Source organism: Camarhynchus parvulus, chromosome 5 (genome assembly GCF_901933205.1).
Source record: "Camarhynchus parvulus chromosome 5, STF_HiC, whole genome shotgun sequence".
Classification (NCBI taxonomy): domain Eukaryota; kingdom Metazoa; phylum Chordata; class Aves; order Passeriformes; family Thraupidae; genus Camarhynchus; species Camarhynchus parvulus.
In genome coordinates this window covers 46,054,968-46,072,756 of record NC_044575.1, presented here as the reverse complement: position 1 = coordinate 46,072,756, position 17,789 = coordinate 46,054,968, and the positions used below count along the sequence as shown (strand labels likewise).

General features: G+C 41.3%; 1 protein-coding gene across 1 annotated transcript in view; it reads left to right on the top strand.

Moving 5' to 3' along the window:
* Positions 1-17,309, top strand: part of ITPK1 (inositol-tetrakisphosphate 1-kinase) — a 141,070-nt gene extending 123,761 nt beyond the window's left edge. The window contains exons 8-11 of the mRNA XM_030948771.1: positions 1,903-2,068; positions 3,608-3,675; positions 5,153-5,315; positions 10,784-17,309. Coding sequence (XP_030804631.1) covers positions 1,903-2,068; positions 3,608-3,675; positions 5,153-5,315; positions 10,784-11,106 — 720 coding nt within the window. The 3' untranslated portion in view covers positions 11,107-17,309. The remainder of the gene's footprint in view (positions 1-1,902; positions 2,069-3,607; positions 3,676-5,152; positions 5,316-10,783) is intronic.
* Positions 17,310-17,789: the final 480 nt, after the last annotated feature.

The following is a 17,789-nucleotide window of genomic DNA, read 5'->3' as shown; positions in this document are numbered from 1 at the left end:
GTGGATATATTTCCAATGCAGAGCTGACACGGAAATTAGAGCACTAACCAGAAACCTGCTTTTCTTCATAAGATGGCTGTTAAGAAAGTTCAAGTACTGGCTAACAGGGGCAGCTGAAGTTCAGGCTTGAGTTTAAGTTTGGTGCATGAGTTTGGGTTTGGTGTATGAGTTCACCAGGTGAGGCTGGCAGACTCTATTTTTCTCATGTGAGTACATGCTGTTGTTAAGCTGGGCTGGTGTCACCCTTTCTGTGGTGTCCCTAGTTCCACATGGCCTCTGCACTAGCAGTGGCCTCAGCAGCTCAGCACTTGACCCCCTGTTTGCCAGCGCCATTTGTTAAACTGGAACGGAGATGATGGCTGGAAGTTGTGCTTCCTGGCTGCCAGCAGGTCAGAACATAACTAACCTTTGGTAAAGCTGCCATGAGAGACCCAAAGCCTGAAGAAATGTATCCAGAATTTTTTCTGAGCATTTGAGCAGACAAGAAGGAAAAGGCAGAGAATCACTATGTTTTGCGAGACTGAATTCTATAAGGACATTGTCAGTAAAAATTCTTGGTGCAATTGTTTTGTTTTGCCTTCAAAAGAGCTCTGCATTTATAATGAGAGATGTTATTTGGAAATTATGATATCAAGTATTGTACCCATGTTACTGCCAGACACAGCAGGTCTGTGCTAGATGACAAAGAGCAAGTGCACCCTGCAAGCAAATTCTTGGAACTCTATTCATGCATGTTAAAAGCCATGAGACGTGGCAGTGAACTGGCATAAGGCACCCCACAGGGGCTATATGGGTTATATGGGCTTGTGCTAGTCCACAGGGCTGCCAGCACAGAGCTGTGCAGAGCAGAGGCCTCACACAGCTTCCAATAGTCATGGTCAGTGCTGTGCTGAGAAGATAAACTCTGGCTTTCCACACTTCTGAAATAGGCTGAACCTGCTCATCTTATGTTTATTTGTGGAAATGAATTAACTAATAGGGGAAGAGAACACTATAGGAACAGCACAGTTCTTGCCAGTGTGGTGTTGCAGACACTATAATGCCAACAGTCCACACAAGAGGAGAGAGAGAGAACAATGTTTCTTGCCACCAGTAAGAGACAAATGATGTGTAGTGTTGTTGCTGTGAATCATCTTGATGGATGATTCTGTCTGTTAAAGAAATTTCTTGCACAGGTTGTTACCACTCACAAATTCACTCTGTGCTGTGTAATAGTGACAGCAACAGTATCAGCTGTAAGTAGGTACTGAATGCACACATTGACTTGAACATAGAAAATGTTAATCTACTGAATTATTGTGCATGTGCACAGTTATTTGATCATTCATAGGGCCCAATAAATGCCTTCCTTTTCGGCATATTTATTCCAGTGCCTTCAAGAGGACTATCTGTTTAGAGTAATGGGGTGAAACCAAGCAGGAAAATTGATAGGCCAGCATTTGTCAGCAGTAAGAACTACTGGAGTCTGAGAAATGTCCTCTGATGGTGTGGGTGAAGCCCTGGTGCTTAGTCTGCTGTAACTGGGCTCAACCAAATTGGGGAAATAGAGCTTGGGGAAGAATTCTTGTAGTTAGTGCACAGAGCTGTTCGTTCTGTTGTTCTCATGATACAGGCTTGTATTCAATACAGACTTTGTTGTCTGTGTTGGTCAGATGTTTTATCTCTTTGTTGTACCTGCAATTTCAGTAACTTCCCAGCTAAAGGCAGCAAATGGAATTGCAAAGTGCTGTGAAAATGTTGATTGAAAATGAAAGCTTCACTGCCAGTAGTGTTTGCAGAGCTGTGTGTCAGTTAAATGAAACACAATAAAAAGAACAAGATGTTCCCCTTTTTGCTTGTCAGGTGTGAGTAAGCATGAAATTATTGCCAGCCTTTTGCACAACCACATGTGTGTGTTTCCAGATGGCGATCATCTTCAACCAAGAAGGCCTCAAAGCTGTTCGCCCCCCCTGTGTCATTCAGAGCTTCATCAACCACAATGCTGTGCTCTACAAAGTTTTTGTGGTCGGGGAATCTTACACCGTGGTGAAAAGACCATCTTTAAAGAACTTCTCTGCAGGGATCTCAGGTATGTTGTACTGATTTAAAAGAAAATTTCTGTTCTTGCAGCCTCAGCAGGAAGCATCTCTGAAGAAAATATCTGTGAAAAAACTGCTGCAGTGAAGGCAGCTGGTTTGGACATGCCATGTTTCCTCTTCTGTATTATTTCAATAGAAAGAGAGATAACTCACCTGCTCTGGAATACGTAGGAATGGCATTCATATAGTAAATATTTATGCAATCATAATGTGAGTCTTACCTGTTAGACCCTGTTTTATGTCATGTGGAAAGGGGGAGAGGGAGAGAAGTTCTCTCCTTTCCCAGTAAGTTCATGTGTCATTTTTCCGGAACTTGTTTATAAATGTGCTTTGGAGAGAATTTCCTGGATTCCATCATTTCAGCACTTCCTCTCCCTATTTTTACCTAGAATATGTGTGTGTTTTAAATTAAGGATCACTTGTGCTCTCCCCTAAATGAACCTCCCTCTTCATGTGAGGCCCAGTGTTGAAAATCTTAGTGGGAAGTGTCTTTTGGTTTGTAGATATCAGCTGTGTTGGGGAGAAGGAAGAATGGACTTGTCAGTGAGGAGAGTGATTCTTTTGTATGTCATTAGACAGCCACGCTTGAAGGGTTTTTGTTAAAGATTACTTAGATTTCCTTTATGGAAAAAAGCTCCTTTCCAGAGGACTGCATTCTGTGGCCCACCAAAAGCATAAAAAAATAGCAGCACATAGATGGGAGTAAGCATGATCTGATAGCAACTGGACAAATCCAGGAGGTGAGGATGGGATCAAACTAAAGGAGATGAATGAACAAATGCTAGTCTTTTGTCACTTTTCTTAGTGGTTTTGGCTAATCCTAGTATGTCCATGTATGCTCACCGCTGCATTTCACACACAAATATTTATTTTGTTAGTATAGGTGTAGTAGGATGCTGGTGGAAGTTCTTGTCTGTAGCTGTGTGTGCCTGTATTTACATTTAGGTCTGGTCTATGTCCTAATCAAATTAATTAGGCCAGAATCTGTGTTCATGTAAACTGTTAGGACAGTGGCTTCTGTCACCTCAGAGTGTCTTCTTCATTCCAGTGGTGCCTGCAAAAGATGGACAAGTCCTGGCCACCAAATGTATTGCACTATTCCATGGTCACAGTGCCCTGCCCAGTTCACAGGGGTCTCAGTGTAGCCTGGGTGCTACTGGCCTACTCCCTGCAGTGATTGCAGCTTCTGTCACATACCTTCCCCTTAGAACTGTCACTTTGAGTATAGCACATTAGTAAAAATTAACTTCATTATCTGACTGAACTTAGTTAATTAGCTGTGGTGAAGGAAGGAAAACAGATTTCTGTTTACCCAGTGCGTGGATCTATTTATCTGTGGTCCAAGAACCGTGGGTTATCTGTCTGTGGGTCCCTGCCTGTGCAACCAGCAGGCAGGAGAGCCCTGTGGGTGGGTGGTTGAGACCAGGATGAGATTCATGGGGCTGCACTGCCACCTACTGTTCTTTGCACTATTCCTTTGGAAATTAAAATCTGGTATAAAATTATTTACAGTCTGTTTTTAATTGCAGACAGAGAATCAATCTTTTTCAACAGCCACAATGTTTCCAAACCAGAGTCCTCATCTGTCTTAACAGCGGTAAGTACACTTGGTCTTTTTCCCTCTAGTGCAGCTGGGAACCTATCTAATCCTTTCTTATGGAAGTGTTAGTAGCTAGTGACTCTCTTTCACAAGCTGTCTGCTTCTGTGTTGCAGGCTGAGGTCTGTTTGGTACCACGAACCAGCATGACTGTGTCCCACTCTGGTTTTCCTTACCGAGCTCCGGTGAGGAAGAGCTTGTAGCTGGGATGTTCTGCTTCCCAAACTACCCAGGGCTAATCTAGGCAAAGGGAAGAAGGAGATTCTGAATGCAAACACCTGGCTTTTTACTGTCCAGAGAGATTAATAAGCATAAATCATTCTTCTAGGACTCAGTTCTGTGAGGAAAGACAAACAGTGAAAATTAAAGAATAGAAATTGTGTTGGCACAAGGCCACAGAGGGCCAGTACTTGTCTGCCATGTGAGCATGCCTGAGCTGTGACCATGGGACCATTTCTGGATGTCCTTCGAGACCAGCAGTGCCAGCACACTGCACAGTTTCATGCTAGCATTATCAGTCCTTTTAATAAGATTTGGACATATGAATCTTAACAAGTTCTTGGGCACTCAGCTACTGAAAAGTCACTTTACAGCACTGGGTCCTTTCAATCTCTTGAGTCTCGGGATTCTTTTCTGTTTCACAAGTTCTGCTGGGGACTAGTTTTGTATTTGATTTTGAATTTTGTGTGCAACACTAGTAGGCATGCTAAATATTAAAACTGTAGCTGTGCTAGTCATAACTCTTTTTGTGGTTATGTTGAGGGAGAAGCCATTACTCAAAATTTACTTTCAGACTTAGAGAGTGTGCTCTACTGTGGTTTACCTGCCATCTCACTCATACAAGTATGTATTTCAGTCATGCTTCTGTAGGCATAACAGCATACTTCTGCTGTGTAACATGTTGTTTAAAAAGAGTGCATCCTCCAGTCATAAGTAACCTAAGTCACTCATTTTAATAAATACTTACAAAATAATTTGTACATGAAAACCCACATAAAGGATATTCTCTGCCCTTGAGATATCAGCTGAGTTGTACTGTATGACCTAGATTAAACTAACAGCAGGAGTCTGTCCTGTCAGCCCTTTAACACAGACCTTCATCTACACTGAAATAATGGTGATAGCCAGAACTTTTGCAGCACAGGGTTAAATATGTCACCTGTATATGTTTTTTAAGGTGTAGATCTAGTACTTAAAATAATGAGTCTGATTCTCCATTCATCCCTACACTGCTTTGCTTCTATAGCTGCACCAGTATGAAGAGGAAGAACTAGAAGCTTTAGAGCAGACAAATTTCCAATTTAGGAAGGATTTTGAATTATGAAAGCAGTTTCTCTTTGGTATCTTTCTCGGTTTCATGCCACTGGTTCTCTGCAATTAGATTTGGTGGATATGCACCTGGAAACTTCTGAAAATCAATCTTTCCATTAAAAAGGCTGTTTGAGTCCCTTAGTTATGTGTCTTCTTCCGTTATAGCTGGATAAAATCGAAGGAGTATTTGAGCGGCCAAATGATGACGTCATCCGGGAAATCTCTAAAGCTCTGCGGCAAGCTCTGGGAGTTTCCCTCTTTGGAATTGATATCATCATTAACAACCAGACTGGGCAGCATGCAGTCATTGATATCAATGCATTCCCAGGTAAGAAAGGCCTTTACACTCCTTCTTTGTGGAGCAAGTTTTACTGCTGTTGTCTCATGTCATTGCTTCCCAGGCTGGGGGTGGGACGGCAGCCACCAGATGGTTCTGAGATCAAATACAGGTCAGTCTGAGAAGGGAAGAACCCTTATTTAGATATGGAATTTGCATCTGAAGTATCAGCTCTTAGGAAATATGGTCAAATTTTAGTGGCCAATTGGAACATAGCTGTCATGCCCTTCTGAGCAAAGGGAAACTCAAGAACTGCAGTGTGGGACTGTGTGCTGGGACCTACATTTTCTGGGCTCAGTCCTCACTCTGAAATGAAAAGAATACTAAATTCTATTTTAGGAAAGCCTTTAAAGATTACTCTTCTTTTTGAGACTCTGGGCCATTAAAAAAATGAGGATGTGGAAGAAACAAGCTGTTCCCTTGAAAATTTCTTCCTGTGCAAATTGATTCCCCACAAAAAGACATTTGTGCACAAAAGAATACCAGGAATCTGAAAATGATAAAATTGTAGGTGCACAGAAGATGCTGTAGAGAGTTAGTGTCCTTGCAAGTTCTCATAAGTGCATCCATGGAGTAAACAGATAGATTAGAGCATGTACAAATGGGTAAATTTGTCCTCCACTTTTTTTAGTGCAACATATGTCTTGGAAACAACAAACAAGCTCCTTGATCACCAGAATTGTTAAAAGGAGCTGTAAGTGTGAATAAGAGTGAGGCAGTAATGGTCTGTCACTCATGCTAAATTCAGTAGTCTAACCCAGGAAAATAACCCTGCTGTTTTGCAGGGTGTTTTTCTCTCTGAGAATCTCCTCTCATTACCTGAATGGGGGTGTTTGTTTCATGAGACTTACACAGGCTGTTGTGTAGTTTCTTCAACCCATCATTGAAGACTTTTAATTTTCAATATGGCTGTGACATCTTTACATCTACAGGTCTTGTCCTGAGCTCCCAATCTCTTCAGTTTTTTGGATCAGGTCCTCATTCCTACTGCCCTGTAGTGCCTTGTCTGTCTCTCTCCACAGTGACTGGCTTCCTCTTAAAACTTAGCTCTGCTATTCTCAGGTCACTTCCCAGCGTGGTTCTACCACATGGTGTTATGCAATTTGCAGACCTATGAGAACACTCTTCTGCCCAGGGCAGTGAAGCAACCTAAATTGGGTGTTAGATGTAACCATATCAGTTTTAGTAATAGGATTATATTTCAGACATTGGGTCTTGAAGTCAGTGATAGAGGACATTCTTTTGCAATCCTGTATCCTGCATTTTGGTTTGGTGCTTCATGTTCTGGGTTTTGGGTTTGTTTGGTTTTTTTTTTAAGTATTATTTTGGATTTAGTACTTTGCACAGACTGAAATTCTCCTTTTCTTGAAATGTTGAAAACTCCACATTGGAGAACAGCAATGTGGCAAACATATATTTAGACAGGACCAATGACTTCTTGTTGTCTCTTAATTTTGCAGAACTGCTGTGCTCTACTTCTGCCCTAAGGCAGTAGTTTTCAAAATTCAGCCCAAGTCCTGCATTTCAGCCTGCACAGTAATTGGTCTTTGAAGGGACTTTGAATTAATTGTGGTTTAATCCTTGCAGGAGACTTGGGAGCACAGGGAAGTTTCTTATGCACTGATCTACATCATGTCTCACACAGCAGTTTTTTTGGTGGTAACTACTGACTTTATCACTGTGGGATAGGCTGAAGACCAGTTGGAGAAAAACTAGAGGACAGCAGTAGGGCCCAAACATATAGAAGGCAGGGGAGAGAAAAAGGTAGCAGAACAGAGATGAGCCCTGTTCTCAAGGTCTGCTGAGGTCAGAGAAGAAGCAATGGGGTAAAATGCAACAGAAGCAAAGTTACATCTCAGCACAGGTAACTCTGTTGCTCAAAAGCATGTTCAGCAGAGGTAGCTGTATTTCCCTCCAAGGGCCTGTGTGATTAGACTGGAGAGTTACAATGACTGACTTCATTGACTGAGCCAGCCCTTTGCTAGTGAGAAGTTCAAACTCAGCCCGCCAGTCGCCAGTGGGCTGCATCAGCAGTGGGATCTGCCTGTTCCTGGCTCAGTGCAGTCCCAGGAAGTGCCTTCCCTTGCTCTTCTTCCTCAAATCATCATTGCCTTCAAGAGTTGCAGTAGAGCCAAACTGGAGCCAACCCTCCTGGGCATTATCCCTGCAGCACTGCTCTGAAAAGGGGAGGGGGAGAGATGCCCTTTAAAGAGTATTCACAGCCTCTTTCATGGAACTCGAGCATGCCTTGGGGCCAAAGCCTTATCCAGCTGCCCAGAGGTTTGCTGCCTTTCTTGGGTGCTGTCTTCAGTGTTTACTGGGCTTGAAGGTTGTTTGAACCTGCCACTCCATGGATGTCATCTGAGATGAGTTTAATGACAGAATTGAGAGCAGGTGTACCTGTAGGAGGATGTTGTCTGTTATCTGCTCCATTAGCACCAGCAACTCTTTAAAAAGATTTTAAAGATAAATGTCTGAAAGGCCTATTGTGTGTTTTGTTATGTGGGAAACTACTGGTACTATATTTAGCAGTGGTTACCTGCTCAGATATTGAGCTGTAGGCACAGTCACGTAGCCTGTGGGAGTTACGTGTGTCTGAGTTCAGATAAGTGAGAGAAAAGGTTCCACGTAGCCTGCTGTCCTGTGGTTGTGGCTGAGCTCACCCAGCCCCAGCAGCTGCAGGCTAGCACCATGCAGGTGAACTGCTGGCTCTGGTGAATCTGCATGGTAGCTGGGAGCATCAAATCTGAATGTGCATTTTGTGTGTGTAAAAGCATTGCTGCAAATGCAGGATATGGGCTGTCCATTACTCTCTGACCAAGGGAACTTGCAGAAAAGCCAAGTGTGCCAGACCAGGGAGAGTCTGAAAAATCAGGCAGGTAGCATCTGTAATGCTGGCTTAAAAATGCTCATAGACACTTGCCTCCACCAAAGCTTGCAGAGGTGGGCACTTGTTTTCAGATGCATTGCTGGGTGGACATCTTTCCTATCTGTGCTCAGCCAGAGGACTCTGGAGACTGTTCTCAGTATAGCAAAATTCAGGCATCTTGCATACAGGCATTTCCAAAATTGTTTCAAGTGGGCGGTGCTAGGATAGCACCTGCTGGAGCACGATTCATGCAAGTTAAGTTTTACGCATGCAAAAGTTACATCCTCCCACTGATTCCCTGTGTAACACGAATCCCAAATTCACTGCCAGTAGTTTCTGAAGGTGTAATTCAATCTGCACTTCTTGATTTTGTTATCACTGCAGCACGGTGGTGTCCCACAACTGACTAGTTTGAGAAGTCTACAGGAGCCCTAGGTGAACCAAGTGAGGCAATACCCATAGTTTGCAGCCTTCCCAGGTGTCCTGTGAACCACGAGTTGAGACAGCTAATTCTCTTCTCAGCTAATTCTCTTCCTCCCTTCCTTGTATTTATTTCCTTTTTGCAAGTTGGTGAAGTTTCTTCTGAGTGACCGGGCAGAATTCCTTGGACGTTGCCACCCATTGTGCAGAGGGTTGGCACAGACAGAGCCTGCCTGTTACATACAGCTTCCTTTCACTAACATCTGCTGATTTCAGGACAGAATAACTGGCCATCTTATTCCTATTAAATATTTAAAGCAACTTCTTCGTGAGTTTGCCAGGTGCCCTCCTACAAGGCTAGTTAGTTTGTTTTCAGTGAGCAGACACAGAACACTCTGGGGTACTATGGATCTCCTTGCTGAATATTAAAGCTGTTACTATGGAGATGGCTTATTCCTGGGGTGTTTGAAGCACTCTGAGTAGATTTGAAGGCTAATCCCTTGGCTTTTACATAAGCAAGAAAGTGTAACAAGCACTTCTGTCCGAGGGGTGGAGATCCTGTTCTGACTCCCATGGCCAGCCCTAGGAGTCCTAGTTGACCCCTGCCAACCAGTGGATTATTGTGTGGGACACTGGGAACCTTGGTGTTTTGAAATGAGAGATTTGTTTGGTGAATCCCTTCAAGGGCCTCTGAGAAAGGAGAACTGTGAGCTGTTGTCTCACATTGCTGATGTTTTGTGTGACCTGTTGGAGAATTGGGACCAAGTGCAATAAAATCCAGAGGAATGTAGCAGCCTAAATAAAAGTTAATTGGTTGACCTATGGCTTATAAATACACCATAAAATCCCCACATTTATTATAGGTGAAATTATAGTCTTACTTCGTGTTTTCCTGGAAGTTGGGTTTTTTATTGCCTAAGGAAGTTGGTCTTTACAGGACAATGGAAATTAAATTTGAATTAATTATGGATGTGAGGAACTCTTCTGTCCAGTGATAACATCACTAAAAGTGTTTTACAGTATGCATTTACTTCGTGGTTTCATGTTCTGCTCATGGGCTGCTGTGTGAATGTGTACTATTCATATAGGTCTTTTAAACTTACTGCTTCAGTCTCCTGTATTAATACCAGGTCACTTCCAGAATACTTATACAGACATTTTAAAACAACCAGCCTATCTCATTAAACAACACTGAATGTCATATATCACCTCTAAATACTAAGGCAAACTGACAACAATTTTAGGTCATGCAGTAGCAGTTAAGATCCATTTCAGGACATTGTACCCATATGTTGCATGTCTGGTTCAATTTTAAAATGAAATTCAATGATAAAACTGTGCCTGCAGCACAGTGTTTAGAATAGACCCAGAAGCTCTGTACACCTGCCACCATTTGTGTCATCAATAATGTCATGTCTACTGGTATTTGAGCAACTGTTTTAACCAGGAAACTTGTTTTTAAACTGCATTGTAAATTGTCTGGAATCACTTAACAGAACATGCAAAAAGGTGGTTTCAGTACTGAAACAAATGATTGATGTTTCTATCAAATACTGCATCATTGAGGTATGTTTCCTGTCCCTCGGGTGTTTTGTCAAGCATAGCAGCAAACATGTTTTAAGTGTCAAGTTAGGTTAGACAAGCATTGCTTCTTGCTCAGTGGGAAGCTGCCTTTTCTGTAGGGTATAAAGCCAGCCCCGCTGTCCTCTCAGGTTTCCCTAACTGATGAGGGTATTGCTGGGCAAATTCTGGAGAGTGTCCAGACCCTCAACAAAGCTCTGCACTAGAGCTACTTGCCATAGTAAACCTGGAAATGGTATGGAAAAGATCAACATTATATGAGAGAGTTTGTAACTTAGGGAAAAACCTGGACTCAGCAACAAATGATAGAATATACGTATATATACTTGGGAGGAAAAAGAAGCAGCAAATCTGAAAGGCAATTGTTTTTCTCATTGGAAAAATACTTTTATTGCAAGAGTCTCTTTATGCTGATCTCCTTCTGCTGTCACTTAAAATGATTTTATGGAGAAAACCTTTTTTTTCATAACTTTTTTATGATCAATGGAGGGCAAGGATACTCCAAGAAACAGTTAAAATAAACCTTTCAAAGAACCTAAGGAAATTATTTAATTGCCTTTTTTCTCTCCTTCATTTTTTCTCTTTTCAGGCTATGAGGGTGTTTCTGAATTTTTCACAGATCTGCTGAACCACATAGCTGCTGTCCTGCAGGGTCAGGTACCTGAGGTGACCCAGCTAAACCACAGCAAGCTCCTGGCAGAGCAGAGCGGTGGGATCATGGACGAGCGGATATGCTGTGCTAGCACAGGCTGTCTCAGCGTCATGGGAAAAGACTCCTCCTGGATTGTGGAGAGCGAGAGCAACAGCTCAGTAAAACTGCAACACCAGAGACTAGGCTGCAACTCAGCAGTGTCCCCCAGCTTCCAGCAGCACTGCGTCGCTACGTTGGCAACAAAAGCTTCTTCTCAATAACTTGCCAATGCCATGGACTGAGAAAAAGCCCTAGGGATACAGATGGTGGTCCCAGAACCAGATCAGGCTTTAACAATACAATTGACAAAAAAAAATGGGAAAAAAACCCCAACATAAAACACAACACAAAAATCAAAATAAAAAAACTTTCCATTTGATTTAACCTAATTTGCTGATGAAACGGACTGAAAGGGGAAGAGCGAGAAAGTGATCCAAATCCATTTCGTCAGATTCCAGTTGCAAATCTGTAATGAGTTTACACGCACGTGTTTTAACACTAGTCCTTTCATTGTGGGAGGGTTGCTCTTTCATTTCTATTATTCTTCGTAATCACTGGTGACCAGCATTTTAAAATCGGACCTCATGGTATCAAGAAGATAATAATGTTGAAATGCAGTGTCTGAATGTAACAGTGCTAGAGATTTTTGCCTAAAAAACTTCCTGTTCCTCTTTTTTCCAGGTAGGCCATTGCATAAGAAAGCTAAAACAACTTCAGTATCATTAAACCAAATCTCTTGAAACATTGACCAGTCATGATGTTGGCAGGTAGCTTGCTGTGAAGCCACTGCACTTTGAGTAGGACAGAGCAGCCTGCTTATTCAGGGCACAGAACCGAGGTGACCACCCCTGTCCCAGCTTTGCAGTTCTCCCCCCAGGCCTCGTGCTTCACTCAGATCGGCTTCCAACCACGCTTACAAACAGCAACACCTTTCACCCAGAGAGGGTGCCACTATTTAGGTGGAGTCATTTAGTAGATTAAATAACATGCTTTCAGTTGTCTGCTAGTGCAGAAATCTTAGAAGAGTTAATGGAAGCAGCTCATCTCTTCACAAGGAATTTAATTCTCCCTCCATTGCACTTGTGAGGACTCTGGGACAGCTCTGGGAAAAGGCTGGCAGAGCTCTGCTTTTTCCTTGAAGCAGCACACCTGATCTGTGTATCCTGAGAGGTAACACAGTTGCTGCCTTCCACAGATCCATGTTGTTGTCCATTTTTTTCTAAAATATAAACAAAATTGTGTACCTTCATATAAGGTAGAAATACAGGACAGCTCTAGCTTGGAGACCCCATTACTTTGTAGCAAGCTGCCAGGTGAGGCCACATGGTAATTTACAACAGTGCTGTATACTATTTGTAAACTATAGCACAGCCAATTTGTATCTCTTGAGATATCTTCTAGTATGGCAGCATCTTCTGCTGTTGAGAATTCCTGCAACTTTTGCTAGTTCTGAACACTATATTAAAAATATCCAAGTGCTAAGAACAGAAACACTATATTGGTAGAAGTGGCCTTCTCTTCCCCTTATTAGCCCTAAAATACATTTAAGAAGGGTGGTGTTAAGAAAATTTCCTTAGTTAAGCTCCTAGCTTGCAAATAGAGAAATTTATGTCTTTTCTATAGCACGTGTTCATAAAGCATCTGTCACTGCAGTATTTAATGCCAGTTTGGTTAGTATCATGTGTCAGATGGCTACTCAGAAGGAAAGGGTCTAGAACTTAAAGCCCAGGTAGATCATGGAGAGAGGATTAAACTGTGTAAAAGATGTCACTACCCTGTCTGATGGTACCAGTCCTGTAGGGGAAAAAAGTTTTGAAGAGTATTATGTAGCAGTTCTTTTATATAAACAATGCTTTTTCCATAGGAGAAATTGGTCTTCTTCTAAAATGCCATTCTTGGGAATTTCCTGTAGCCAGGATTGAATTTTTCAGGATGATTTACACAACAGAAGATGATTCCACCTCTAGAGGGATTACTAACTTTAAAATATTTCTGTAGGGACTGGAAGAACCTTATGGGTGTGGTATCAGTCAGATCCCAGGGTGCTCATAAGCACAGCCAACTTCCTCAAGTGTTGCAGATCAGTTCTGAGCTGGGCACGCTTCACAACCCTTGTATGCTTTGAGGCTGCTGGATCCCATGTTGTGTGCAGCTTGCAGGTCTCAGATGGCTGTGGTGTGAGTGAGTCAGATGTACATAGGTAAGGGTTTATAAAAGTATTCGTGGTAGACCAAACCTTTCGTAAAGCCATGACTAAAAGGAAATTAACATCTGCAGTTTGGGGTTTGTTTTTGTTTGTTTAAGATAAAAAGTGTTTTTATGTTACACGTGTAACAAAAGATGCCCTCAGGAAGGAACTTGCCAGTGCATATTTTTGTATGGTACTTTCTTGTAACCAGCTGGTGGAGTGTTTGTAGATTTGCCTGTTGCTCCCTTTATTACAATGGCTTGGGCTTTTTTTGGTTTTTTGGGTTTTGTTTCTTTATCGGGTGGTGGGGATGGAGCAATGATGTTAGAACTAGGTTACTAACTCAAGACCTTTCAAACTAAGTATGTTTACATGAATCTGAGTGTTGGATCCAATGGAAATGTCTGTATGCTTTTTCCTAGTTAGAACATCAAATAAGAATTTTATTTTCCTGGCTGCCTTCTGAATTTTGGTTGGCCTATTTTGCACTGCTTTTTTTCTCCAAAATAAACTACTGAAATATAATTGTGCATTTTAAACTTGTTTACAAATGATTGTTAGAAGTTTATTTTGTAATTCTCTGAATGCTTGCAGAAATACTATATTTAAATATTACTCCAGACCTTGGCAGTAACTAGAAAACAAGTTTAGGTCATTGGTGTGATCAGTGACATTTTTCCCATAGTCTGTAATTTATTTTTTATTTATCGAATGTATCGGTATCACTTTAATTTACCAGGTGCAGTTATGCAGGTACCTGTTGTGATGTGGCATTACAATAGAGTTTTGACATAAATTACCATGCATTTGCTGTACTACTATATTTCCTTGCAAAAATTAAGGTAATGGCTTGTGTACTAGAATGTTGCTAAATCACAGGGGCAAATTGGGAGACCAATTTGTAAAAGCCAAAACTGTAAATTACTGAGTATCCAGACATACAGTTACGTTCTTGCAAAACATTTGAGCATGAGTATGTTATTAAGCTTGTGCTAAAGTGCTTTTCTAAATTGCTGCCTCATTTGGTAAGTTCAGGATAGTTTTGATTTAAGATAAGCTTCACAGTAAGTTTGTTACTATTCTGTAGTCTTGTCTTTCTTTGTAAAAGTAGGAGTGTAGTAACATCAGATCATACCAGAATGCCCTTGCTCTTAAAATTGCAGACAATCTGAGGAGATTTTCCATAATGTCTATTTGAATTCTTTTTATTGTGGGTTAGAAAAAGGTTCTCCTGTGTTTTCAGAGGTGTAGCTTTTACTGCTGTGCTGATGAGAACAATTGTATTAAAATTACATGGTCACCAGTTAGTTTTTTAGGGATTTATTATTGTTCTGCTTCACTGAAATCCACAAGAATACCATTAGCTTGACTGGAATTTCTCCAGGTTTTGTGTCAGCATGGTGGAGATGAGTCTCTGTTTTCCACTGTAATTACATAATTAGCTTCAACAGGTGAAGATCTTTCCATGTTGAGGAGTACATGAGTGGTATTACTGCTGCCTGTGATGTAAAGTCACCCTCTCCCCCTCTACCTGACTTGGCCACATTGTGCCTGACTTTGTAGCCTGTGCCAGAACATCCTGATCATTATGTGAAAGCCAACTGCAGAAACACAACCAAAACATCAGCATCAGTGCTATCTCTTGTGGTTTGTGTAATGCAGAACTACTGGGCCAGTGATGTTTTGCCTTTGGTTGAAGTGTCTGGCTGTACAACCTTTGTGCTGAGGAGCTGATCAACTGGGCTGGTCAGTAGGTAGGATAAATCCAATATTACTGTTCAGACTGTTCTAATGTTAAAGATCTCCCACATCTCCCTCCAGTGTGGGAATGTGCCTGCAGCAGGTTGCACAGACAGAAATCTACCAGTTGAATTTGTTCTCATTGTAGATGATTACAAGCTAAGAACCCAACCCAGAGGCATCAGGAGATAATGAGAACTGCTCAAGATAAAACCTCAAGTTTTCTAGATGAATTGTGGGCAGTATCCTACCAGGGAACAACCAGATGGAGTAGTGGTTAGATAACAGAGGCAGAACACAGTCCAAAAGCAACAGAATAAATGGGGCCAGAGGTGTTGCCTGGCAAAAAAAAGAGAACAAAACAGGAAAAATGCTCCTGTTGTTTTCATCCAATTAAAAAAATAGAGACTTCTCAGTTCTTAGACTAACACTGATTTCCTCAAGTCTTTGCATGGCAGCAATGACAAGTGATTCAGGCTTTTCCACACTAGCTTGTAGCCTTGCCTTCCACAGCTGTGCAGAAAATCTTGGATTTTGGTTTTTTTAGTGAACAGAGTCTGAGTTTGTAGCAGTCTCCCCAGGCAAACGCTTGTGGGAGTTCACTTGCATTACCCTGCTAATTTTTTCCCCCTCTCTCCTTTTTAGTAAGAGATGTATTGATTTCTGTATTCAGTATACAATTACTTTATGATGTGTGTTTTGTAATTAGAAATATGTGAAAATGCTTTGTGTAGATTAAAATATTTCCTTTAATATAATCTCCTCTTGCTTTCATAGAAAAATGGACATGCCATTGCAGATCACATTGCTGATTTTATTTGTAATATTGCTTTAATATCTATTTCAGAGGAATGTAACCTCCAGAAAAGTACTTTCCACATCTTTACTACCTTTCCATTCACTGTTCACCCTATATGGATCCAGGCCATCAATACTTGAGCTTTTGACTGGATGGGTTTCATGAATTCTGTCACATTTACGTGGCCACAAAAGTTACTTGAGATGGTTGACGTTTGGGAGGATCCAGACATAAATGGAGATGTTGAAGTGATTCCTCAGCAACACAAGCACAGTAGCATTTGTAGCAAGCAAAGGAAATTGGTTTTGCTCTTGTGTGTGCAGGTGGCTCTTGAGGTCTGGTCCACCCTGCTCTTGGGGCAGCTTTCCTGTGGAAATAACAAAATCCACTGACAGAAAAACATCCTTTATCTGTGATGCAGAAGGAAGGCAAGGAGAGTAGGGCTTGGGAGTAAAATCCTGGCCAGTGGACATCATGATACCAGTTGTCCAGAATTTCACTCTGTGGTTTTTAATAGCAATCTGGGGTGATGTTTTCTTCCTCTCCATCATTCTTACCCTGAATCCACTGGGGCTGATGGTAGCAGATGCCTGTGGCCCACATTAACTCATTAGCAGGTGACCTTACCCAACATGTCATGAGTTTGCAGAGGGCTCCCGATGTGCTGGGAAGCTTTTGTTGATGGCCAGGAAATCTCTTGAAACTCCAGAAATAGCTGATATAGCAAATGGAGTTTATGAAAATCAGGTCTTCCTCTTACAGCATTTTTAAAGAAACCCACATTTCATTTCCTCCTTCATTCTTTACACAGTAGTTTTAGATATAAATTATTTTAACTTCTTTTTTTTGTGTGTGAAAAGTCATATATACATATATAAAGTTATTAAGTGTTGAGAATATGTTGAGTATAAAATAGTGACTTCTTTGTTTCAGATGTTAGCAGCCCCTAAAAATGAGTTGCTTATCCTCTTGTAAAGTCAGTGCTGTAAAAAATATTAAAAAATAAAAGATGTGTTAGATGTATCTTTTATTATTTATTTCTGATTCAGTATTTGATACAGCTTGTGTATACCCTTGTGACAACCACATACTAAAAACACTGTCGTTCTTAAAATGGAGTAACAACAATTCCTTGGGATCCCAACAGTTGTGAGAGAATTGGCCCTCTGGGTGTGAGTAGTGTTGGACATTGTCCTTCAGTCTCCAGCACTGCTTCCCCCCAGCAGGGCTGAATCTCGGGACCATTGTGTGCGTGTGCTCGGTTTTGCCAGTCCATTGGTATCTGTGTTCAAATCCAGCTGTACAGTGTTAACAAGTGTGTCTTGTGATTCGCTTCAGCCTGGTTCACTATGACTTCTGAAACATAATTCCCATTTTGTACTTAAATTTGTATAGAATTATATCAACCCTTAAAAGATCATGGCTTACTGTAAAACCCAAAATATTTGCTATTTGGCATCTTCAATTGCATGACTGATCAGATCAGACAATGGAGATGGTGTTTTCATCTAATAGCATTCATTTCAATGGTAATATATTAATTTTCTTTTTGTTTGCCAAGCATCTGTTTTGGACAATTGTTTTGGTTTCAACAGTAAAGCAATATGCAGTAGGTATTGTGGCATTATCTCTGTAATTGTTTTGAAGAGAGGATTGTCCCTTTCCAACACATAATGAAAATAAATGCCTTATAACAAGTTCTAGTTTGCTTCCTCTTTCTGAGTGGATAGGGCAGCGAGGTGAGCAGCTCATTGGGGGAGGCCTCTGTTTATGGGAATTCAGTGTTCACATCCTTTGTGAGTGCAGTTGTTTTGCAGCCCCACTCAGGCCCTGAACACCATATTTCCATCTGAAGAAAGTCCTTGAGTCCCAAATATTTGTGATTACTTGAATATCCAATTAAGACAGTATTTATAGTAGCTCCATCAAGTAACAGTATTTTTCCTCTTGTTGATTTTGCATCAGGTATGGACAAAAACTTGTTTAACTCCTTTGGACGTGGCTGTGTTTCTGTGGGGGTTGTTTGGTTTCTTGGGTTTGGGGTTGGTTTATTTGTTTGGTGGGGATTTTTTGTTTTTTTTTAGTGTGGTGGGAGTCTGAGAGTTTCTGTGAACTTCTTGCAAACTCAGGCCTACCTGTCACAATGAGTTGTATGGGTGCTGCTACTGGCAGAGACT